This window comes from Geotrypetes seraphini, chromosome 9 (genome assembly GCF_902459505.1).
Source record: "Geotrypetes seraphini chromosome 9, aGeoSer1.1, whole genome shotgun sequence".
Classification (NCBI taxonomy): Eukaryota; Metazoa; Chordata; class Amphibia; order Gymnophiona; family Dermophiidae; genus Geotrypetes; species Geotrypetes seraphini.
The window spans coordinates 81,978,622-82,003,481 of NC_047092.1; the positions used below are offsets into that span (position 1 = coordinate 81,978,622).

At 42.3% G+C, this 24,860-nt stretch overlaps 1 protein-coding gene across 6 annotated transcripts in view; it reads left to right on the forward strand.

The window, feature by feature from the left end:
* Positions 1-24,860, forward strand: part of DENND11 (DENN domain containing 11) — a 256,066-nt gene that overhangs the window by 20,466 nt on the left and 210,740 nt on the right. For 2 of the 6 annotated variants that reach the window (XM_033958010.1, XM_033958011.1), the window contains one exon: positions 11,667-11,790. The exons of the other annotated variants lie outside the window; for them this stretch is intronic. In XM_033958010.1, coding sequence (XP_033813901.1) covers positions 11,667-11,790 — 124 coding nt within the window. The remainder of the gene's footprint in view (positions 1-11,666; positions 11,791-24,860) is intronic. 6 annotated transcript variants of the gene reach the window in all.

A 24,860-nucleotide genomic window follows, 5' to 3' on the forward strand; every position in this document is an offset into this window, starting at 1 on the left:
CCATTCTACAAACATTAGACTTCACAACTTATGTCTATGCAGATGACATCCAGGTCCTCTGCACCTTGGATCTCACTGACTATGTCCATAATCACTTAACGAATGCTAAATTAATGATCTAACAGACTGGCTAGTTAACAACAGACTTAATCTTAATCCAAGCAAATCAAAATTACTTCTCTCTATTAAAAGTCAAACTGCAACATTCACTACCCCCTTTCTACTTTGTTCTATACCTATTCTTTTAGTTACCACTACCAGTGTTCTTGACACTTCCCTATTGTTTACCCCTTAAATCTCTGCAGTCATTAAATTATTTATCTATAAGCTGTGAATGATTTGCTCAATACACACTCTTACAACCCTCTGCCATGAATATCCTTGTGCCTCTCTTGTTATTAGTCACCTTGACTACTTCAATCCATTCTACAAAGGTATCTGGTGGGATGCCGCCAAGGCAACTATTTGTGGCTCTATAGTTTTAGTTTTTATATCAGATGGCAAGAACATGTGCTTTATTAACCAATCTTAGAAACTGAAATTAAGGATTTAGAAAACAAATATGCTTCTTTTCCCAATTATGGTGTATTTCAATCTCTAGTAATCTTAGAAGACAATATAACTGCTGAACAAACCAGTGCACAAATTAAATCAATTAAAACCCGTTATTACTGAATATAATATATCTGGGAGACTTTTAGCTTTATATTTTAAAAAGGTAAATGTAAAAATAATGGGGTCCTTTTATTAAGACGCACTAACCGATTAGCATGCGCTAAAGATTAGCATGCGCTGAATGCTAAAGCATCCATTATATTCTATGGGCACCTCAGCATTTAGTGCACTTTAATAAAAGGACCCCAATATTACAGATGCAGAATAATAAAACCCTTTATTCTGATTCAGAAATTACCAATTCATTTCAACAATTCCATAAAAAACTATATGCTTTAAATTTATCATCTTCCATCTCAGATGATTCTTTTCTTTCTAAACTCTCACTCCTCATTGAATAAAACCCAAATAGAAAGAAATATTAGACTTCCCACTTGAAATTACAGAAATACAATCAACAATTAAAACTTTCCCATTAAACAAAGCACTAGGTTTAGATGGATTTACATCAGAATTTTACAAAACATTTATTAATGAAATATTATTCATATTTTATAATTCTATAATAAAAGATCAATCGATGGCTTTTTTCTTTTTTTGTCAAAGCTAAAACAGTTGATTCCGGAACCTGGAGGCTGTGATTGGCTGGCTAAAGACTGAGCTCCCTCCTCTGAGCATCTAATACAAGAATTCGATATTCAATAATTGTAGTTTTTGTCTTGTTTGTGGGAAAATCTTCAAAGATGACATCTACTAAAGAGAAGATACAACAAAGTCTGTAGGAAAAAACAAAAGATTAAAGGAGGATCCACAGACATCAAGTGGAAGTTCATGATCTATAGATGCATTAGATGTTATAGATGTTATGAACAAATTGGAAAACATAAATTTGAATCTGATGGAGATGAGAAAAGAAATGAATCATATGAAAAGCAAACTGGATATAATTACCAACAGAATTGATAACATGGAAAACAGAGTAGGAAAAATAGAACAAATACAAGAAAATAAAGAAGATCATGAAATGTTAAAAGTAATGCAGAAGAGGATGATAGATCTTGAAAATCATTCTAGAAAACAGAATTTGAGGATTATAGGATTAAAAGAAGGAAGTGAAAGGAAAAATGATTTCTTTTTTAGAGAAAATGATTCCAAAGGTTCTTTCACTTAGGTTTAAAACACCAATAGAAATAGAAAGAGCTCATAGAATTGGAGGAAAAAAAAATCCTAAAATCCTAAAATCCAGGTAAGCCTAGAACAGTAATATTCAAATTATTATGATTCCAACATGTTTTGGATATTTTAAAAGCGGCTAGAGAAACACAAAATATAGTATATAAAGACTCTAAATTGATTTTTACTCCAGATTTGGCAAAGGAAACTGTTCAAATAAGGCAAAAGTTTTTACAGCTGAGGAAACCATTAAAAGCAATAGGAGCAAAATATGGAATATTCTATTCAGCACAAATGAAAATCGCCTATAAAGATAAGTTTTATTCCTTTGAAGACCCAGAAAAACTTAAGGATACCCATGAACTAAGAATTAAAATAATGGTAAAAGCAAAAATTTAGCTTGAAAAATATAAAAAATTCAGAACTATAGAAATAACAGACTTTTAACTGAATTAGAACTGTTGGAATTAGAAGTACTTTAGAACAGGAGAAGATTCTAAGTTTTAACAAAAATACCTGCTGATGTAATTTAATGTATGCAGAACTAATCTGATGTTTAGGAGTTCTAAATGTGGATTTGTGAGGTCATCGAAGTCTGATCCCTCCTCTCTGTCCTGGATGGTGTTTAAAGACAGGAAACTATATAAAACATGAAGAGGTTATTAAGAGAAGCCAAATAAAGGATATAATGTAGATCTTGTACAGTGTTGAAGCCACTGCTGTTGATACATGAAGCAGGGCAGCGGCGTGTGGTCCTCCTGCCTGTGGACGTCGAACTCCAGTTATGGCACATTGTTACTGTTGATGCCAGAGGGGGACGCCGCCGCACCCGCCTGTATCTGTTGGCAAGGTTGGGCCTGGTTCCGAGGCAAGTTGTTCAGGTCTGGAGGTGGATGGATTGCGCTGCCTCTGTTGATGCCGGAAGAGGACGTCACCGCACCCGCAGGTGTCTGCTAGAGAGGTTGGGCCTGGTTACGCGGCAGGTCATTCAGGCCTGGTGGGGTGTTGATTAAATTGTTACTATGGACGCTGGAAGAGGATGTTGCCGCGCCCACTTACGTATGATGGTGGGATTCGGCCTAGTCTGCACTCCATTTTTACTAAATTCTCCCTTTTCTAATGTAGAAGCAACTTATCTAGCCCGGATCCACTATGATTTCATGTGAGAGGAGAGTGGTGAGCCTTGCTCCGGGAGCACGTCGGATGTGCATGTGCCCTGTCCTGTTCCCACGGCTGTTAGTGGTTGTGGGCCCCTCCGTGATATCTGGCTCCCTCTTGAGTGTGTTGGAGGTCGGCATGCTTCATCGGATGGAGTTTCCAGTGGGCCATGATGCCACTTCCTCCCCTGGTGCTGCCTGGGGCTCTGGCTCTTACAGTTCTCTTTTATAGTGACATCAGAGATATGAACATTTCTTTCTACTATTTTGGAAGGCAGGAGGTTTCAGATTTTAAATGACAAGTACCCGCTCCACAGCTGTTTTCAGAGATTATGTCCTGAGGGGAAGAACTGCTCCTGAGTGATACAGCCTCTGGATGGGTATTTTAGCTTAACCCTTGGTACTGGGGCGCCACCACAACGGACAGTAAGAAAAATTGAATGGCTTCCAATATTATTGGCCCCTGAAGATGCTCCGTAAGCAGACTTGTATACTAATATATAAGACCGCTAGTGTACATGTTGAGAAGATTTGCTGTGTTGCCCTTGAAGATTTGATATTGTGACATACTGCTCTATCTTTGCGTACATTCTGTTTTCAAAGGTAGAACTGAAATGATAGGTTTGTTTAATAGCATACTCCTGATTTTAATAATAAGAAATATATTAATTGTTTTGGATGGTTTCTAATAATACTTTATTACATCTATAAATATATTTATATTTATGATTCGTTTCCTTAAATGAATAGACAAATGAAATGTATGAATGGTTGAGTTATATGAAATGTATAATAAATGGAGTGAAGATAGAATGAAATTTTATAATGCATTTAAGTTTTATTTTATAAGATACTTTATTATATAATTGTTTCCTAAAATGAATACATAAAATGAATTGGAGGAATAGTTAAAATTAAATTTATATAAATTATTTAATATATTGAATGAAGGATCAAAAGAATGTTATAAATTTATAATTCAATGGAATTCCTAGTTTTAAGAGATTTGATGTATTGTAATATTGTAATGCATTTATGGTTTGCAATTAATTTACTATTTTTAAAAGGAAGGGTAAAGGAAATTCTAATGTATTTTTATATTTAGATTGATATTATAAACATAAGGTAATTTATAATATAAATTTCTTTACTAAAATGAATTTATGTAGATTTTTATGTAATGGGTTTGGGATATAATTAAAGGAATTAGGGGGGTTGTAATATATAGATTGATGTGTATAATGAAAAGAAATAGTGAAGTAGGATGCTTTGGGAGGGGGGTGGATGGCTGGTCTGACTTTATGTCTTCAAGTTATCGTAATATAAGGGGGGAGGGTTATGGGAGGGAGAAGGGAAGGGATTTTGTAAACTTCTAAATATAAAATGTATAGACTTAAGGGAAAGGGAGGATGCTATATATTGTAAATTAAGGGAAAAGAGTTTTACGCATGAAAATTATAAGATGATGTATTTGTTGAAGTTTAGGTGTCATAGGAATAATTATCTTAAAGGAGTTTAAATTATTTTCGTGAAATGTTAATAGCCTCAACCATCCAATTAAAAGGAAGAAAACTTTTGTTTTTAAAACAGCAGAATATAGATATATGCTATATCCAGGAGATTCATTTATCAGCTATAGAGTCCAAAAGGAGGTTGGGTAAAACATTGCTTTTTTGCCCCAGCTGTTAAGAAAAAGGCAGGTATAGCAATATTAGTGCGTAACAAATGTAATGCTACATTTAAGTTGATTGCCGCTGATCCTGCAGGAAGATGGATACATGTAGACATGAGCATGAGAAATACTACCATGGCGCTATTCAATGTATATGCACCTAATTTGAACCAGATTGAAATTTTTAAATCTCTTCAACATTTGTTGTTACCACTGGCTGCTTCTAAATTAGTTATGGCAGGGGATTTTAATGTTGTTATGGATCCTTTAATGGACTAAAAAACTAGCAGAATTATGAAATCATTAGGATTAGATTTGGTACAAAATTGTGACTTGAAAGATATATGGCGAATATTTCATTTTAATGAGCGGGTATTTTTGTTTTGCTCCCATGTTCACAAATCATTTTCAAGGATAGACTATATATTTGCTTCAAATGCATTAATTCAGCAAGTAACACAAGCCTCCATTGATCCAATTATTTTATCTGATCATGGTTGGGTGGGATTAAAATTAAAATAATTGACCAAGAGGATAGTAGACCTGTATGGAGATTTGGTTATACATTGTTGACGGAACCAAATTTTATAGAGGAAATACAGTTGAAAATAGATGATTATTTTCAAATTAATAATGTGGAAGATATCTCTATGGAAAAGCTGTGGGATGCTTTTAAGGCAACCATGAGAAGTCAAATTATTTCTTTTTCCGGCATATATTTAAAAAACAAATTAAAAAACAATTTTATAGTTTGGAACAAGATATAAAGATATTAAATCAAAATTGGTGGACAAATGGGAATACTCTACATTACAAGATCTCTTAAAAGCTAAAGAGAAATATAATGAGATTTCTTCTAAAATGATAAGGAAAGATTTATTTTCTCAACAGGCATTGTATTATGCAAATTCAAATAAGGCGGGAAGATTACTGGCAAATTATTTAAAAGCAAAAAAACAAAAGTAGTGGCGATAAAAGATGAAAAAGGAAATGCTTTTTCACAAAATGGTCCTATTTTAAAACAATTTTTACATTTTTATAAAGATCTGTATTCTTCTGAGCCTTATTTAGATAAAGAAAAGGATGGAATGGAATTTTTAAAATTAATCAAGGGGCTGAAAATTCCTGAGCATATAAAAGAAAGCTTAGAAAAGCCAATATCAATAAAAGAATTGCAAGCAGCATTGAAGTCCCTTAGAGTTGGATCCGCTCCAGGTGGAGATGGTTTTACAGTAGAGTTCTACAAATCATTCCAAATTACCCTATTACCATATTTGTTAAATTTATATCAGACTCAACTATCTTAAGGTTGTATTACGGGTACCATGGCGGAATCATTAACTATAGTCTTGCCAAAGCCAAATAAAGATCCCACACTGGTTTCAAAGTACAGGCCTATTTCTTTAATTAATATTGATGGAAAACTTTTAGCTAAAACATTGGCGATACGTTTGGCTAAAGCTCTCCCTTTTATTATTGGAATGCACCAATCAGGATTTGTTGCTCAAAGACATCCTTCTAACAACACTAGGCTGACCTTGCATATGTTAAATTTATCAAAAGCCTTAGATGATCCGGCTTTTTCTGTATCCTTGGATGCAGAGAAGGCCTTTGATCGAGTTGAATGGACCTTCATGTATCAAGCGTTGGAATGGTTTGGTATTGGTCCAGGATTTATACAAATGGTTCAAACATTGTATAGCTCCCCTGTTGCTAAACTGTACATTAATAATAATTTTTCAGAAGGTTTTAGATTGCAGAGGGGGGTTAGACAAGGCTGTCCCTTATCTCCTTTGCTTTTTGATATCGTATTGGAACCCTTGTTATTAGCGATTCAGCAAGAGAAGGAGATATAGGGTATTCCTTATAGAGATCGTGAATATAAGGTCTCTGCTTATGCGGATGATATATTGCTCTATTTGAAAAATCCTGAGACAACCATTCCTTGCTTACTTGAACTGATTGAAAAATTTGGGAAATTTTCAGGTTATTAGATAAATTGGAGTAAATCAGAAATTCTTCCACTTAATGTCCACTGTACAAAAGGTTTATTTGATTGATTTCCCTTTCTTTGGAAGGAGGATGGAATAAAATATTTAGGCATTTGGATTAAAAATACACTAGAAGAAACAATGAAAATAAATGAAAAATCTTTATTACAGAAGGTAACAGAAATGTGTGTGCATTGAAATCCTTTACATCTTTCGTGGTGGGGGAGAGTCCAAACTATCAAGATGATGATTTTGCCTGTGGTTTGTTATCAGATGGGTATGTTGCTGGTTTATTTTATAAAAAATTAAATAGCATTCTTATAAAATTTATTTGGCTGGGTAAAACTCCTAGAGTTGCTTTGGTATCTTTACAAAGGCCAATTTCAGAGGGAGGGGTAAATTTTTCCCAATTTTTATAGGTATCATCAATCCTATATTTTGCGCCAGGGTATGTATTGGGTCCTCCCAGAGCTCATGGAAAAACTCCCAGATTGGATGTGGTTAGAATGGCAACTCATGTCTCCAATACGCGTTTGTCATATACTCCGTATCAAAATGCCTAGATACAGTAAAGATAATAAAATATTAGCTGATATATGGAAAACATTGCGTTATGTAAGTAATTTAACAACTATTCCAATTTATAAATCTACAAATCAATCTTTATGGCTAAACTCCAAGATTCAAAAAGGCGGAGAAAAGGTCGCCTGGAAGCATTGGATGAAAGCAGGAATACGTTTATTGGATGATGTTATCTCTAATGGTATAGTGCTTGAGTTTTCACAATTGCAGCATAAATAAGGCATCACTAAATCAGAAAGTTTTAGATGGTTGCCATTGAAGCAGGCCATTCAGGTGGGGTTCCCTGAATGGAAAAAACCTTAATGATTAATATAGTATGGAGTTCCTATGCTTTCAGGTGGACTTCCTGGGTCACCAGGCTGCCCAGTGGTATAAATTGTTAATTGGACTGATTTAAAAAAAAACAAAAAACCCTAACACTGGTCTGAGAGACATTTGGAGCATAGAGATTAAACATCAAATTTCTGTGTCTAAATGGACACAAATTTGGACTTGGAGGATGAGATGTACAATGTCAGCATCTATGAGACAAACATGGTTTTTGCTGTTACATAGAGCACAGTTCTTCAACCGCCGGTCCGCGGACCGGTGCCGGTCCGCAAACAAAATCTTGCCGGTCCGCGAAGGATTCGGTCCCCGCCGCAACGAAAGGCCGGTGTCAGCTGACTTGCAACTTCCTGTTGCAGTCGCTGTGCCGGGACTCCTGCCTTCCACCGCGTTTGCCTCCTGCCTTGTCTTCGCACCTCCAGACCAGCAGCGGCAGCTCTGTATGCTTTTAACTTCGGCACATAGCTGCCCCTAATCAATAGTTTAGCGCGGTTTCATAAGGCAGCCTCGGGGCCTTTGCTAGGCCGGCCCACATCGCATCATCGAAGCGGGCCAGCTATCAAAGGCCCCGAGGCTGCTTCATGAAACCGCGCTAAACTATTGATTAGGGGCAGCTCTGTGCCGAAGTTAAAAGCATACAGAGCTGCCGCTGCTGGTCTGAACTCTTGGGCCGCTGAAGGAGGGCAAAGAGCAGCTGTCCTGGAGGTTTCCCTTCCTCTCGCCTTTGCAGGTCCCTTTTTTCCACCTTTTTTTTTTCCTTCAAACGGCAACGGGCCCCAGCATCGACATCAATCAAGTAAGTTCCACTGTCAATCAAGCGGTTCTGCTCGGCCAAAGCTTCCCCTGTGATATGAGCCACCCTCAGGGGAAAGAAAGTGAGGGGAAGGGGGGCAGATGATGGAAGTTGGGGGGGAGAGAGAGAGAGAAGGGGCAGATGATGGAATGGAGGAGATGAGAGAGAGAGAGAAGGGGACAGATGATGGAAGTGAGAAGAAGGGAGAGAGAGCAGAAGGCAGATGGATGTCAGTTGAGAGGGGAGAGCAGATGCTGAATGGAAGTGGGGAAAGAACACATACTGGATGGAAGGAGGAGATAAATAAAGGGGGAAGAAAATAGTAAGATAATGGAGGGGTGAGGGAAAGGGGTGACAAGCTGTGCGTAGACACAGTGAAAAGAGGGAAACGGGACTAAATAGTAATAAAGAATTTAATTTAGATGGAGGCAGAAAATAGAGAAGGAAGACCAGAGAAGAAAAGGGAAGAGAGAGCAGAGAATGATCAGATCTGAGTGGAGGAAATGAGAAGAGAGATATGCTAAAAACCACAGGGGGGAGGGAAGGATAGAGATGCCAGACCATGAGGGGAACAGAAGGAAGATGATGGATGCTAGACCAAATTGGGGGGTGAGGGGGGCAGGAGGAGAGATGGCAGGGAAAGACAGACAGTGAATGGAAGGGGCAGATGCTGGACTGAAGAGACAGAGAAGGTTATCATGCTGCTGTACCGGGCCATGGTACGCCCTCACCTGGAGTACTGCGTCCAGCACTGGTACTTGAAGAAGGACACGGTACTACTCGAAAGGATCCAGAGAAGAGCGACTAAAATGGTTAAGGGGCTGGAGGAGTTGCCGTACAGCGAAAGATTAGAGAAACTGGTCCTCTTCTCCCTTGAGCAGAGGAGATTGAGAGGGGACATGATAGAAACATTCAAGGTACTGAAGGGAATAGACTTAGTAGCTAAGGCAGGGAGAACGAGAGGGCACTCTCTAAAGTTGAAAGGGGATAGATTCCATACAAACGTAAGGAAGTTCTGTGGTAGAAAGCTGGAACGCTCTTCCAGAGGCTGTTATAGGGGAAAACACCCTCCAAGGATTCAAGACAAAGTTAGACAAGTTCCTGCTGAACAAGAACGTGCGCTGGTAGGGCTAGTCTCCGTTAGGGTGCTGGTCTTAGACCAGAGGGCTGCGGCTGCCGCGTGAGCGGACTGCTTGTCATGATGGACCTCTGGTCTGACCCAGCAGTGGCAATTCTTATGTTCTTAGGGCAGACACTGGCTGGAAGAGAGTGAAAAGGCAATGAAAGCAGAAATCAGAGACGACAAAAGGTAGAAAAAAATAATTTTATTTCTATCTTGTGATTCAAATATATCAGATTTGAAATATGTATCTTGCTAGACATAATTGGGGAGTGCAAAGCTCAGGCAGTGCTTCTTTAGCTTCCAGATGGCTTAGGGCTCTCTCTGACCAGGGGGCAGTTGCCCTAGTTCCACTCCCCTAACACCATTCCTGTCATGTGTGACTGTGGTATTCTGTTACTTGATATTTGTGTAGCATTCTGTAATAATTTGGCTTATTCAGTTTTCTTGATAGTAGAGGGGATATATGTGAAGGGGAGGGGAGACAGGGGTTTTGTTGATTTTGCCCTGTATTATTTGTATTTATAAAATGACAATTGTATAGAATATTGTTTCTATTTATACTTTAATAAAATATGTTCAATATAAAATTATAACTATTTGAGGCTTGTGCGGATGGGATCAGATGGTTTGTGGGACCGAGCTTGCGGGGACGGGGCGGCGATGGTTTTTTAAAAAAAATTTCAGTCTTAGTAGTTTGCCGGTCCACGAAATAATTATTTTATTTCCGCCGGTCCATAGGTGTAAAAAGGTTGAAGAACACTGACATAGAGCATTATGGACCCCTGTTCGGTTGCAAAAATTGGATAGCTCTAAGTCTAATAAATATTGGCACTGTTATCTTGAAGCAGGGTCTTTAGATCATTTGTTATTCTATTGTCCATATGTTATAGCTTTTTGGAAATCAATTTGAGACCAAATTAATAGTTTATTAGATAATCCAGTGGCATTGTCATATGATACTGTGCTGTTTGGTATGGCAGTGAGAACAAAAAGTCAGATTTCTTCAAATAATAACTAATTATTACTTATTATGACTGGGGTTGCCATTCAACAAATTACTTATAATTGGAAGAACTGGAGTAGATTAAATTATAATTTTTGGTGGAATTCTCAATGTCATATATATATAAAATGGAAAGATTTATTGCAATACAGAAAAGGTGTTTTAAGAAATTTCAAGATGTGTGGGAGCCATTAACAAAATATTGTAATGATTAGATGACATTTTTTCCCTTGAGTTTACAAGTTCAATTGTGAGGGGGGAGGGAGGGTAATTTATTATTACAAATCGTACAAGGTATTTGATTATATGATAAGAAAGGGTGGGAGATAAGAGCATATCATTTGTACCACTGATGATTATTAAGTGATATATTTATTGTTAATTTGTTTGAATATATTGTCATACTTATTGTAAGTTTGAAAATGAATAAAGATTTAAAAAAAAAAAAAAAAAAGCTAAAACAGTTATAATGCCTGAACCTGGTAAGGATACTTCTAATATTGCCAACTATAGACATATCTTTCTCATTAACCTAGACAGCAAAATATATGCAAAAATAATCTCAATTATATTAGCCAGTACTCCCCCACCTAATTACAAAGACAAAATTGGTTTTATGTCAAAGGTCAACTACAAATAACTGAAAACCATTCTGTAATATATATTCCCTAGATCAAAATTTGAATTCTCCTTATGTTGCACTCTCTCTGGACACTGAGGAGTTTGATCAAGTTGAATGGTCTTATCTCTTTCAAGTATTAAAATGGTTTGTTTTAGGCTTACATTTTATCAAAATGATTAATATTCTTTATATGAATCCTAAGCAAAATTTTTTGTAAACATTATGCTCCCTGATGCCTTATCTGTGACCAGAGGAACAAGGCAAAGTTGCCCCCTTTCCCCTCTCTTTATTTACCCCCCCCCCCCCTTTTTTACAAAACTGTGATGTGGTTTTAACGTCAGCCACAGAGGTAACAGCTCTGATGCTTATATGAGCATTGTAGTTGTTACCGCCGTGGCCGGTGCTAAAAACTGTGCTATGGTTTTGTAAAAGGAGGGTTAATTTGAAGATTAAACCGCTAGCAATAGCTTTATGTTCAAATTCTAGTACTATTGGTGTTAATTTAATTTCAGATTGAGCCAATTTATCATACAGATGATTTATTAATATACACTAATACTGATTCTACATATTCTCACTCTAATCCATTCATTCTCCAAAATTCTCAGGGAGAGCGGGAGCCAGAAGGCCTTGAGCATGCGCAGATGCTCAAGGTCCAGCCCAGCAGCAAGAGGCAGGATCTGCAGGATCTTCAGGCACTGGCATGTCCTATGGGTTGGTGCCAGAACGAGGGTAAGGGTTTGGGTGGGCGATGCCGGTTCTCGTGGGGGGGGGGCTATGCCAGTTCTTGGGTAGAAGCGTGCCAGTGGCTTCGGGGGGGGGGGGGGGGGGGAAGCAAGCAGCGCTGGTGGCCTGAGGGGAGGGGAACCAATCAAGAAAGCTTCCCTTATTTCCTAAGGGGAAACTCGCTTTGATATTTGATATACAAGCACTTTGATTTACGACCATGCTTCTGGAACAAATTATGCTCGCTAACCATGGTACTACTATTTTCATGCCATGTAAACTTGTTATCTCTTGTACTGCTTTCTTTTTTAATATGAAAATTTTTCAATAAAAATGATTTAAAAATAAAACAAATAAACCCCAAGAACCCCCTCCCCCCAGCTATCAAATTAATCACTGGACATCGAAAATATGATCACATCACTTTGTTCTTTAAAGCAGCCCATTAACCTCTCACCACATCACTTACAAGATTTTATTTCGAGCCTTCAAGATTCCTCATGTAGGAGCACCATTATACCTCTCCCGACTCTTTACTGCCCCCTTAGAGCACTTAGTTCATTGCAACAGAACTGACTCATCATACCATCCTTTCATGAGTTTCTTCTAGACCAGGGGTGGGCAACAAGGGCGACAATCCAATCAGGATTCTAGCAGTTCCCAAATGAATATGCGTGAGATCCATTTCCATACAGTGGAAGCAGTGCATGCAAATAGATCTCATGCATATTCATTGGGACAATCCTGAAAACCCAACTGGATTGCGGCCTTTGTTGCCTACCCCTATCCTAGACCTACACCCGTATAGGGACCCTAGCTATGGAAGATGCTCCAGACATGCCTAGAAAAATTCAAAGTTGAATTCAAAATTTTTTCTTGGATGCTTACATCTGATAGCTCTTCTTTATCTTGACATGAGCTTTGTGAGCAGCCTGGACACAGGGTCTAATCTATTGTGCTAGCCTCTTAGATTTTGTAGTTTTATCCTCCTCCTCTCACCATGAACACCAAACCCTTATTAATAGTACATAAGCCACTTAGATATTTTTATTGATAGGCAGAATCATAATAAACTTGGAAATTTGGAATCCAGCTCCACTGTTCTTTTCCAGGCTGCAGCTTTTACAACTGGCCTGTTCATTTTACTACTATTATTGGTTCTGGCTGGCCTTGTTATTACAAGTTTCTGTTTGTTTTTGGTGAGCCTGGTAGCTAGTGACTCCCAAATGTGAGAAACTAAATATTGCTTGTCCTCTCAGAAAGTGGTTACTCACTGTAGTGGGTTTTCTGAGGACAACAGGACTAGTATTCTTACATACTCCTATTTCCCCTATGAACAGGGCCGGATTAAAGGATAGGCCCAGTAGGCCTGTGCCTAGGACCCGGAATTGTTAGGGGACCCGCTGAAGAAGGGCAAAGAGAGAGCCTTTTTTATTTTATTTTTTTCAAACGGCGATGGGCAGGATTGGCATGCCTCCTTCTAAATTAAATTCAGTTTCCCTCTTTTCACTGTGTTTACCCATGGCATGCCACTTCTTTCCTTCACCCCTCCACTATCTCACTAACTCTACCTTCTTCCCCATCCAGCATATGTCCTTTTTCTTTATCCTTCCTTCCATCCAGTAGGTTTTCTTTCTCCACTTCCATTCAGTATTTGCTCTCCCTTCTCCCCACTTCCATCATCTGCCCCTTTTCTCTCTTTCCCCCACTTCCATCATCTGCCCCCTTTTCTCTTTCCCCCACTACCCCCTTTTCTCAATCTCTCCATCCACCACAGGGCCATCTCTCTCCCTTCCTTTCACTTTTCTTTCCGATTTTGGCAACAAGATGGGCAAAGGCCCCCCTCCTGCGACGCAACTCAAGATCAGCAACGGCCCCACCCCCCCGGCACTCAAGATCGGCAACGGGCCTCCTCCTCCTCGAGCATCAACAGCACTTCAGATTGTCAACGCGGTGCTCAGCCCAAAGCTTCCCCTCTGACGCAGCTTCCTGTTTCTACCCAGGCAGTTCGAATCAGAGGGGAAGCTTTGGGCTGAGCACTGCATTGACAATCTGAAGTGCTGTTGATGCTGGGGGAGGAGGAGGCCCTTGGCCGATCTTGAGTGCCGGGGGGGGGGGGGGCCCGTTCCCGATCTTGAGTACCGGGGGGTGTTGCTGATCTTGAGTGCCGGAGGGGCCATTGCAGATCTTGAGTTGCGTCGCGAGGAGGGGGGCCTTTGCCGATCTTGTTGCCAAAATCGGAAAGAAAAGTGAAAGGAAGGGAGAGAGATGGCCCTGTGGTGGATGGAGAGATTGAGAAAAGGGGGCAGATGATGGAAGTGGGGGAAAGAGAGAAAAGGGGCAGATGATGGAAGTGGGGAGAAGGGAGAGCAAATACTGAATGGAAGTGGAGAAAGAAAACATACTGGATGGAAGGAAGGATAAAGAAAAAGGACATATGCTGGATGGGGAAGAAGGTAGAGTTAGTGAGATAGTGGAGGGGTGAAGGAAAGAAGTGGCATGCCATGGGTAAACACAGTGAAAAGAGGGAAACTGAGCACTGCTTAGTAAGAAAGAATTTAATTTAGAAGGAGGCACAAAATAAAAAAGGAAGACCAGAGAAGGAAAGGGGAGAGAGAGATGCCAGAGAACGGGGAAGGAGACAGAGATATCAGATCTGAGCGGAGGAAATGAGAAGAGAGAAATGGTAAAAACCACAGGGGGGAGGGAAAGAGAGATGAAAGGAGAGAGATGCCAGACCTTGAGGGAATAGAAGGAAGATGATGGATGCCAGACCAAAGGAGGGGGTCAAGAGGAGAGATGGCAGGGGGAGGCAGACAGTTTCTGGAAGGGGCTGACAGTGGATGGAAGAAAGAGAATGACAAGAAGATGAGGAAAGCAGAAACCACATGACAAAGGTAGAAAAAATTCTATTTTTTTGCTTTAGCATAAAGTAGTATTATAGCTGTGTTGATAAATGTTTAGAAATAGAAAATGGAAATACAGTGATCATTTTATTGGACTAATTTTAATACATTTTTGACTAACTTTCAGGAGACCAAATTCTCCTTCCTCAGGTCAAGACAGGATACTGTAATAGTAGTATACTTTACTGACCTAAGGAAAGAGGGTTTGACCTCTGAAAGATAATTAAAAAAATGTATTAGTCCAATAAAATGGTATTATCTTATTTTCCATTTTTTGTTTTATTTTTAGTTGTTAATTTGTAAAGTGATTTGTTCTCTTTTTTTTTTCAAATTTACATCTGCTATCTTTATATTTTGTTCAGTATTGGGGGATATGCACCACTGTTTCTTCACCCCCTAAACCAGGGGTGTCCAACCTTTTGGCTTCCCTGGGCCGCATTGGCCAAAAAAAATGTTTCTGGGGCCACGCAAATGCTGCAGCAAGACAGAGGAGGGAGCCTGCAAGACAGTAAACACCCGGGGGCAGCAGAGGAAAACACTGCATCGTCCTTGACCGGGGCTGCACAAAATACTTTCAAGGGCCATTTGCGGCCCTTAGGCCGCAGGTTGGACACCCGTGCCTTAAACTGTACCATTCCTTCGGTTTGTAGCACAAGCCAGCATGCTGAATGCTCTGCACTGCTCCGATGGGCACAGAATTCCTATGATCGTCAGAACAGCGCAGATCATTCAGCCTGCCAGCCAGTGCTAAAAATCTTTTCCGTACTTTTGTAAAAAGGGAGGGGGGGGATAGTTTGTGATTACTTATTCCATACTGAATGAAGATGGTTCTTTGTCCAGTGTGTATGAAAGACATGGCTTTTTGTTAGCATTGACCAGCCTTGTTTGGCGAAATGCATTGGGCATGGTTCCTGGGAGCACCTTAAATAAACCTGATTTGAATCTCCTTATTGTTTGTCGATCTTCTTTTCTTCCGCTTGCTTTGTTGCAAATTAACTTACAGTGGTACCTCGGTTTATGAGTGCACCGGTTTGCGAGTGTTTTGCAAGACTGTGATCTTTCAGTTTTTTTGTTTATGGTAGTCGCCTTCGTGCTGTGGAGGTTTCCTGCAGGGACATCCTTGACTGCGGGAGATCGCAGACTGCTGGAGAACGTTTGCTTCTGGGGGGTTCCCTGCTAAGTAGTAAGCCCCATGGACAGCTTGTACATCAGATCGGGGCTCCATGACCTTTCCCTTGGGAGCTAGCTCACCCCAGGTTTGTCTGCTAGTGGGTGTAGCGTAGGCTGAGACAGTTCTATAGAGGTGCGACTGAGATCGGAGCCAGACTGCGTCCCTCTGCCAGGCATTTGTGTGGTATGTCCAAGGGTGCTGGTAGTCAGAAGACTTGAAATCCAGATTTCCAGTTCACTGAGGCAAAGGATCTCCCTGCAAGCAGAGTTCAGCTGCATGCAGTTTCTCTCATTCAGCACAGTGAGTAAAATGTTTGTTTTTCCTGTGAGCGCATGGCTATGTGAGAGCAAGTTAACAGCCTGAATCAGAGATTTTGGGAGGTCTTTTAAAAAGGGGGTTTTAGGTGGTTTCCATGCATATCTTAAGTCCCCCCACCCCTAAAATCTGTTTTTGAGGGTTCTCTGTGGTTTTCCTGGGCTATTTTTAGTCAAAACGGCCTCAGTGGCCATTTTGGATTTTTCCAGATTTGATTTTATGTTCAAATCTGTTTTATTATGAATACACAACAACAAACAACAAAGACAGCAAAGTCAAAGGAAATATCTTCCAACAATACAAAAGTTATCGCGTTGTTTTAGTGGAACAAGAGTAGAAACCCCCCGCCCCCCCCGTCCCCCACCCAAGCAGCAATAACCACTCGTACAAAATCCTCCCCCCCTTATCCCATGAAGCGAACAGAAGTCAACCAACAAAACTCCAAAATGCCAAAGGCCCATGCTCTGGTGGCCCTTGGCAGTCACAATAGGAAAGCCCTCCCCAACAAACAAATCAACAAAAAAAAAAAATAAAGAAAGTGCCTGCGGTGACCGATTCCGTGAGTGAGCACGATGAACGTCAACAAGGCTAAGTAAGACGATTCAAAAGGAGACTGCGACCTCTAGGAGATAAGGAATCCAAATATACTCCCCACACAAGCATAAAGCGATGTCGGCAATGAGGGCTACCTACCGTCTCTTGGCTAAAATATGCACCAGAGCTCTCCAGGTCCAAAAAGAATGAGGCTCAGAAATAGTCCAGGATTGTAAAATGCATTTGTGAGCAAGAAGACACACCTTACGACACCAGAGGGGACCCCCCTTAGGAAGGCCATGAAAAGCCCCAGGCAGATCAAGGACCAGCTGCTCCACGGTACCCACAATTGGTCTCAAAAATAAGCCTCGGAAGTAATGAACGACAGACTTCCAAAAAACTTGTATAGTCCAACAATCCCAAAAGGAATGAGCTAAAGTATTGGGATCCTGGCCACATTTCAGGCATAGGGGCGAGTCAATACCTCTTATTTTATGCAATTGGACTTGAGTATAATAGGCCCTATAGATCACTCTAACATAACACTCGTGATACACTGCTCCCGTTATCAAGCTAGGGCACGCTGAATATCCCAAGTACTAAGATCCATGTGAAGTTCACGACCCCAGCTCTATTGAATCCGTGATACCTCTTTAGGGCCAGTAAACACCGAAAAGGCCCTATACAACGCCAAAACTGAAGTAGAATGAACCGCCACTCCTTCAAAGAAAGCCCGAAGACTCAACCCCATCGGTAGAGCGAGCCGGTCCTGCGGAAGAGAAAGAATATAATGTTTCACTTGACAATAATAATAATAATAACAGCTTATATACTGCAATACCGTGAAGTTCTATGCGGTTTACAAAGATTAAGCAAAGGTACAAATTGATTGACTTTAAGAGGGGAGGAAGAAAGAGGGTTAATAGGACAGGAAATCCATTTTTGAGGAGAGAGTGATCAATAGAACAAGTTAATCACTATAGAGGGGAGAGAGAAGAGAGGATCAGTTGTCTAGATACTTTAGGAACAGGTATGTTTTCAGACGTTTCCTAAATTCCTCATAAGTAGTGGGCGAAAGCAATTGTTCTAGGTCTTTACTCCATGATGCTGCTTGGTGCGAGAGAAGATGTTCATGGTGTTTTTTCAGTTTACAACCTCTCACTGGGGGGGAAACGAAGTTGGAATGTGAGCTTCTCTTGTGTCTGTTGGCTGAAAAGACGAAAAGGTCAGTTATATATTTAGGGGCAAGTCCGTGTAGTGCTTTGAAGCAGAAGCAGGCAAATTTAAACTTTACGCGCGCCTCCATTGGCAGCCAATGCAGCTGCCGGTAGTAGGGTGTCATGTGGTCAAACTTCCTCAGCCCAAAGATCAGTTTGACCGCTGCATTTTGCATCAATTGTAAACGCTGCATGTTCTTTTGGGAAATTGCTAAATAGGCGATGTTACAGTAGTCAAGTAGACTCAGTACGAGTGATTGGACTAGAGTTCTGAATGCCGATGTATCGAAATAAGCTTTAATGGATCTGAGTTTCCAGAGAGTGAAAAATCCCTTTCTGATCAAGGAGTCCACCTGGTCTCTCATGGTTAGGCACTGATCCAAAGTTACACCTAGTATCTTTATGGTAGGTTGGATAGAGTAATTAAGATTATTGATACATAAGTGGTGATTTGGTGTCAAGCGGATGTGGCGAAGCAATGAAGAAAGTTGTCTTTTCTGAATTAAGTTTGAGCCTAAAGGTTGTCATCCAGTGCTCCATCACTTTTATGGCTTCTGAAGCTTTAGGAATAGTTTCAGAGATAGAATTAACGAATTTGATGATGATCGTAAAATCATCTGCATAACTAAATAGTTCTATCCTAACTGGGTTAGCTGCGTGCCTAGTGAGGACATGTAGACGTTGAAGAGCAATGGAGATAGCGGAGACCCTTGTGGCACACCGGATGGATTGCTCCAGGTATCTGAAAGTTCATAATTAAAACGTACTTGATAAGTGCGGGACATAAGGAAGCCACGGAACCAATTCAGCACCTCGTCCCTGACAATAGGCCAAAGTATCACCCCAGCACCCACCCAAGCAGTCCCCAAAAGCAGCAAGGGGTTTCAAACAGACCTCCTCAGTCAACAGATGTTCTACGAGATGAAATCCGCGAGTAGCCCAACTAAGAAAAGCAGGGTTATCCCGGCCCAGAGGAAAGGCCAAGTTCCCATGGAGGGGAAGTTGATTCGACATGCACGGGTCTCCTCCCAATCTTCCGATCAAGCTCCCCCACACAGCGCATATAGATTTCAAAAGAACACATGCACGGAACTCAGTAGGAAGCTCCTTAGTAGGCAAATGTAAGAGACTATACAAAGAATGAGGAGCGTAGAAAGCACGTTCAAAATCCAAAGGAGTATGCTGGTGTTCTCCCAGCAACCAGTCTTTCAGATGCCTTAGTAAACAGGCTTCATTGTAAAGGCCAAAATCGGGAAGTCTGAGGCCCTCCTGGGTCCAGCCTCCCACCAAATATTGAAAGTAAACTTTCGGCTTATGCGAATTCCAGCAGAAACGGGACAATAAACGATGTAAACGCGTAAGAGCCCTCTAAAACAAACGAAGTGGTGAAGTTTGTAACACATACAGCCAACGTGGGAAAATCACCATGCGAATTAAAGATATATGGCCCATCAGGGTCAGAGGGCGGTCACCCCATGCCTCAAGTTGGACCCTAGTATCAGCCAAAAGCTTAGGAATATTAAGCAAATAAAGCTGAGTCATGGAAATCGAAAGATTTACCCCCAAATACCGAAAGGAGCTCGGGGTCCATCGTAAAAGAAAGGAAGCGCCTCACTGAACCTTCAAGGCCGGGGAGGAAGGTAAGGCCTCAGACTTGATCAGATTCAAACGGAAGCCGGCCTAGTCTCCATAATCTCTAATAGTCTCCAAAAGAGCCTGCAAAGAAGGATAAGAGTCTGTCAGAAAAGCCAAAAGATCGTCCACGAAAGCAGCAACTTTAAAACTCTGAGCCCCCAACTGAACACCCTGGATAGCCGGATTTGAATAGACATCACAGAGGAGGGGGTCAAGTGCCAATACGAACAATAAAGGGGACAAACGACACCCCTGGCGGGTTCCAGTATGAATCTCAAATAAAGAAGAGCGACAACCATTAACCCACAGAGTGGCCTGGGAAGTATTATATAGCGCATGAATCGCCGAGACAAAACGGCCCTGAAAGCCATATTTAGTCAGTGTAGCAAATAAGAAATCCCAGCGAACGCGGTCGAACGCCTTTTCAGCATCGAAACTAATAAGAAGAGAAGGCGCCGCCACTCTAGAGCTATAGTCCCAAGTACGTCAAAATTTTTCGCAAGTTTTTTGCCACCGAGCGACCCTGAACGAAACTGACCTGAGACTCATGAAGAAGAAGCAGCAACACCCGAGCCAATCGGTTAGCCAGAATCTTTGCCAAAAGTTTGACATCAAAATTAAGTAGCGAGATAGGTCTATAAGATTCCAGGATAGTAGGATCTCTCCCAGGTTTCGGAAAACAATGATCTGAGCTACATTAAGGTGTTTAGGCATAGCCTCAGCATTGATCATCACATTAAACATATTAGCCAGTGGTGACACAATTTCAGAATTCATCTCTATAACCATTGACCCCATGGACTTTCAAAGTAGGACTTTGTGTGATAGTGAATTCCACCTCTCCGGCCTCAACAGGCTCATTCAGCCAGGCATTCTGCTCCTCAGTAAGACAGGGGAGAGCAAGTCCATCTGAATAGAGTTCCCCAGGGAGCCCCAAATCTGGAGGTGGAGCATAGAAACGTCGAAAGACATCACAGATGTCAGTATCACTAGTGACCCGCCCGGTCTCTGTAGTAGTAAGATGCAAAATCTTCTTACGGCTCTCCCTTTGCGAGACCAAACGGGCCAAAAGTTTTCCCCCCTTATTACCGTGAACATAGAAGCGGTATTTATAATAAGTAAGCGACTTAGTTGCCCGTTGATGTAAGATCTCATTGATTGCCGTCTGCAAAGAGAGCAAACTCTGTTTGTTACTTGGAGTAGGGTAAAGACCAAAAGCACGCCGCGCTCTCGTCAGCTGCCCTGACAAATGAAACAACTCCCTATTGTGTGCCTTCCGCACCCGGCTAACATAACTAATAATAACTCCCTAAAGAACCGCCTTCACCGCTTCCCAGTATAAAACCGGGTTCTCCACATGTTGACTATTATGGAATTGATAATCCTTCCACACGTTCAGAAGATACGGCAAAAAGTTAGGATCATCCTGGAGCCATAAAGGATAAGCCCAGCACCCTGGCGGAAGAGGCCCCACTCCCGAGTCCCAGTCCATCCACACCCAAGCATGATCCGAGATCGCGTAAGGCCCAATCTCCAATCATCGTACCCTGGAAAAGAGAGAGCGAGAAAGCAACAGGTAGTCAATACGAGATTGAGAGCCATGAGCGCGAGAGAGATGGATATAATCCCGCTCCCCAGGATGCAGGAGTCTACAAACATCCAATAGATCCAAAAATTGACACAACTGGGGGAGACCCTTAGCCTCAGTTACTCCCCCACCACTAGGAGAGTGAGATTTGTCCAGGGAAGCATCCCAGGCGACGTTGAAGTCACCCCCCAAAATCATCGGGAGAGGAGCATGCAACAAAAGGAAAGTCTTTAAGTGAGTATAAAATGATTTATCATAGGTATTGGGAGCACCAGCACTGGAGCACCTCTGATCACCGCCGTGCAAAAAGCATAGCATCCCCCCTCATCAATAGCCAAGGGCATAATTGGGGTAGCCACCGCTTTCCAAAAAAGAATAGCGACTCCCCGCTTCTTCCCGACTGCAGGTGCGGTTATACAGCGCTTCACCCAACCCCTCCTCAATTTAGCAGGTTCTAAGTCAGTAAGGTGTGTCTCCTGTAACATAGCAATATCCACTTTAAGTCTCTGCAGATTTTGTAAAATTTTTGCTCGTTTAATAAATGCCTCCAACATTCCAAGTAACGAGTCTCACATTCAACTCACGAAAAAATGAAACAAATAATGGGAAAGAGTGAGTAAAAAAGATTGGCCATCCCAGCCTACAGCATCCAGCAGAAATGAGAACAGTCCTCCAGGCCTCCAACTGATTTACAACCAGAAAGCGAGCGCTCAAGAGAAAATAGTGTCTCCCGGGATCAAGCACTGCAAAAGCAAAAAAAACCCCAACCAAAGAAAAAACAAAACCCCCGTACACATCCCCCCTACTCCTCCCACCCCCTACCCTTCCCTCATGAACCCCCCAACAATGGCTTTCCACGAAGGAAAAGCGAATCACAAACGGCGCCCACTCCCTCCCACAACCCCTAAGACAAACCTGGCATGAATCACAGTCGGACCCAAAAAAGAGCCCCACAGATGGAAAGCCCAGAGAGAGGGTAGAAAGGCAGACAATTCCCAGTCATACAAGAATAGAAACAGGATCAAACAATGCCCTACTGTAAACCCCTGCTACTCAAAGCCCTCCCTCTCCACACATAACCTCCAAGCAACCCGGACCTCTATGAAAACACGCACTGCTCCCCATCCCACCCCAAAAAGGGGCAACCGCACCAATTTCAGCTGGCAGCTGAACTAATGGAGCAGGAAAGAGAAAGGAAAAGAAATGAAACCAGGAAGGAACACCCATACACCCGGCAATCACCCACAGCAACCAACATTCACCATATCAAAACTCTCGTACCCTCCTGGGGTCGAGGCCCCCCCCCAGTCCCTGCACACTCACACCACTCCAAACCACAAAGAACAAGCCTCAAAAGAACAAATACAATAGTTTGTTCAGGTAGTCCTCGGGTAACTCAATAGTCAAGCATAGACGGAACTGGAAAAATAACCATAGGGTCTCCGGAGCTCCCACACTCCATTTCCCAGAGACCGTGAGGTTCAGTTCAGAGTCTTATAGAGAAGCCAGAAGGCCCAGGGACCAGGCCCACACACCATGCAGAGCTCAAAGACAAAGGAAAAGTCAAGGCATAGTGCTCCCAGCCCCAGAAAGGAACACATAGGGCCCCAAGAGTGCAGATAAGCTAGGAAAATCTCAGATAAACCTCCGATCATCAAGGAAAAGGCCCAAACAGAACGTCCAACAGGGCTAAAGGCCACTCTCCAGCCAACAGCTAAACAGAAGAACCAGTCCACATTAGCAGCAGGCTACCCCCTCACTCTGCCGGTTCCTCAGTGGATGAAATTGCGATGGTAGAGGGCCCCGCCATAGGCTCCCGGGCCAGGAAGGACTGCGCCTCTGCCACAGTGGTATAAAAAGTGGTAGTCCCATTACTATGGATCCGAAGCTTCACTGGTTACAGCAAGACGAAGCAAAATGTTGTGTTGAATCAGCACTGTACACACCGGGGCAAAGGCTCTTCGCTGTTGTGAGACTTTGGCAGAGTAATCCTGGAAGCATAAAATCCTCCTGTTATTATAAGTCAGATTCTGACCCCCACGAAGGGGGGGAATAGCCTGCTTATGAACATAGCTTAACAGTTTAACAATCACCACGTATGGTCTCGCCATCATGGATTGCTTGAGGCCCAGCCTGTGAGCTCGTTCAATGCACAGGGTCCCAAACCAGGTGGTAAGGTAAGGGAGGAAGTAAGCCAAGATTCCATGGTAGAATGCAGGTCAAACTCTGGCAAATCCTCAGGCAAGCCAACAAACCGCAAATTGCAGCGCCTGGACCTGTTTTCCAGGTCCTCAAGACGATCCTCCAAGGCAGCAATAGTTTTATCACGGCGGCTCAACAGGCCCTCCGTGCTCAGCACACGATTGTCCAAGGCTGTCACTCTTTGGTGAAAGGTGACCACATCCTGCCCCATCGCATTCAGCTTCTCCTGCACTCTCTCCAGCTTAGCGTCGATGGGGAGTAGGCACTTCTCCAAAATCATTTCCATTACGGCGGTCACCTCAGCCTCAACCTCCGAGACTCAAGCTGAGCTCCCCGTCAATTCTGGACTAGCGGTCATCGCCATATTGCTGTCCCCCGCTTTCTGCCGGTCCCAATCCTTTTGTGGGACTTTTGCTGACATTGCGGGCAACGGGGTTGTGGCTGCAATCACAGGGAAAAAGCCCGATCCCAAACTCTATATCAGGGCACTTAGAAATTGCCAATTATAAGGAGGAGTGAAAGGAAGTAGCAGGAGAGACAGCGATCAGTGTCTGCCCTGCTTCATGGAATCTTGTGATTCCCTCCAGATTTGTTTTTAAAGTTATTTTTCATACTTGCTAGCTTTATTTTTGAAAGAAAACCACATAGATGACCTCCCCAGGGTAGGATGAGATGAATTCATGCCTCATTTGCGGTGGATGGCTGTCAGTTGCACAGCCATGTTCTATGTGTGCTACAGACTGAGATAGGGGTAAGATTTGCTCAAATGGGGTGCCTTTGACTTCCAGGGAGGATCATCAAGCGCCTTATGCCCCGACTCCTGTGAAATTGTTGTTAGGGGGCCCTGGGGAGTGCACTGGCAGCGGTGAACTGTAAGTGCGGCTCCAGCGAAAAACCTCATAAATCTTTCAAACATTCCAAATCTGAGGTGCAGAAGTCGGCTTCTCTGGAATATGTGCAATTGCTTTATCAGGCATACTTTGTTACCAAGTCCCTGCCTGTTTCCCTTCCGAGCTCGAGGACACGATGGGATCTCTCTCACCTTCTCGATCCCTGTCCCCAACGGATCCGGAGGCCTCGACCTCATCGAGCCCGTCCCGGGGCCCAGCAACAGCCGACCAATTGTCCTTCTCCTCGTTCCTTCGACAGATGGCCGATGACATGGACATCCCCATGGATAAGGGGTCCAAATTCTTGAAAGAATACCTCGAGACTATGCGCCTCCCGCAACCACCTGCGGAGTCCTTCAAGCTTCCCTTACACAAGCTGCTGGACCAAACCTTCGCACGGTGCCTCGAGACACCTTATTCGATCCCCGCAGTGCCGAGTAAATTGGACACCAGATACCGCACTGTCCACCGTAAGGGGTTCGACGGCTCGCAGCTTTCCCACCAATCCCTGTTGGTGGAGTCCTCACTGAAGCGGTCCCATCCCTCCCAGATCTATGCCTCCGTCCCACCTGGTAGAGAGGGAAAGACCATGGACCGGTTCGGCAGAAGAGTTTACCA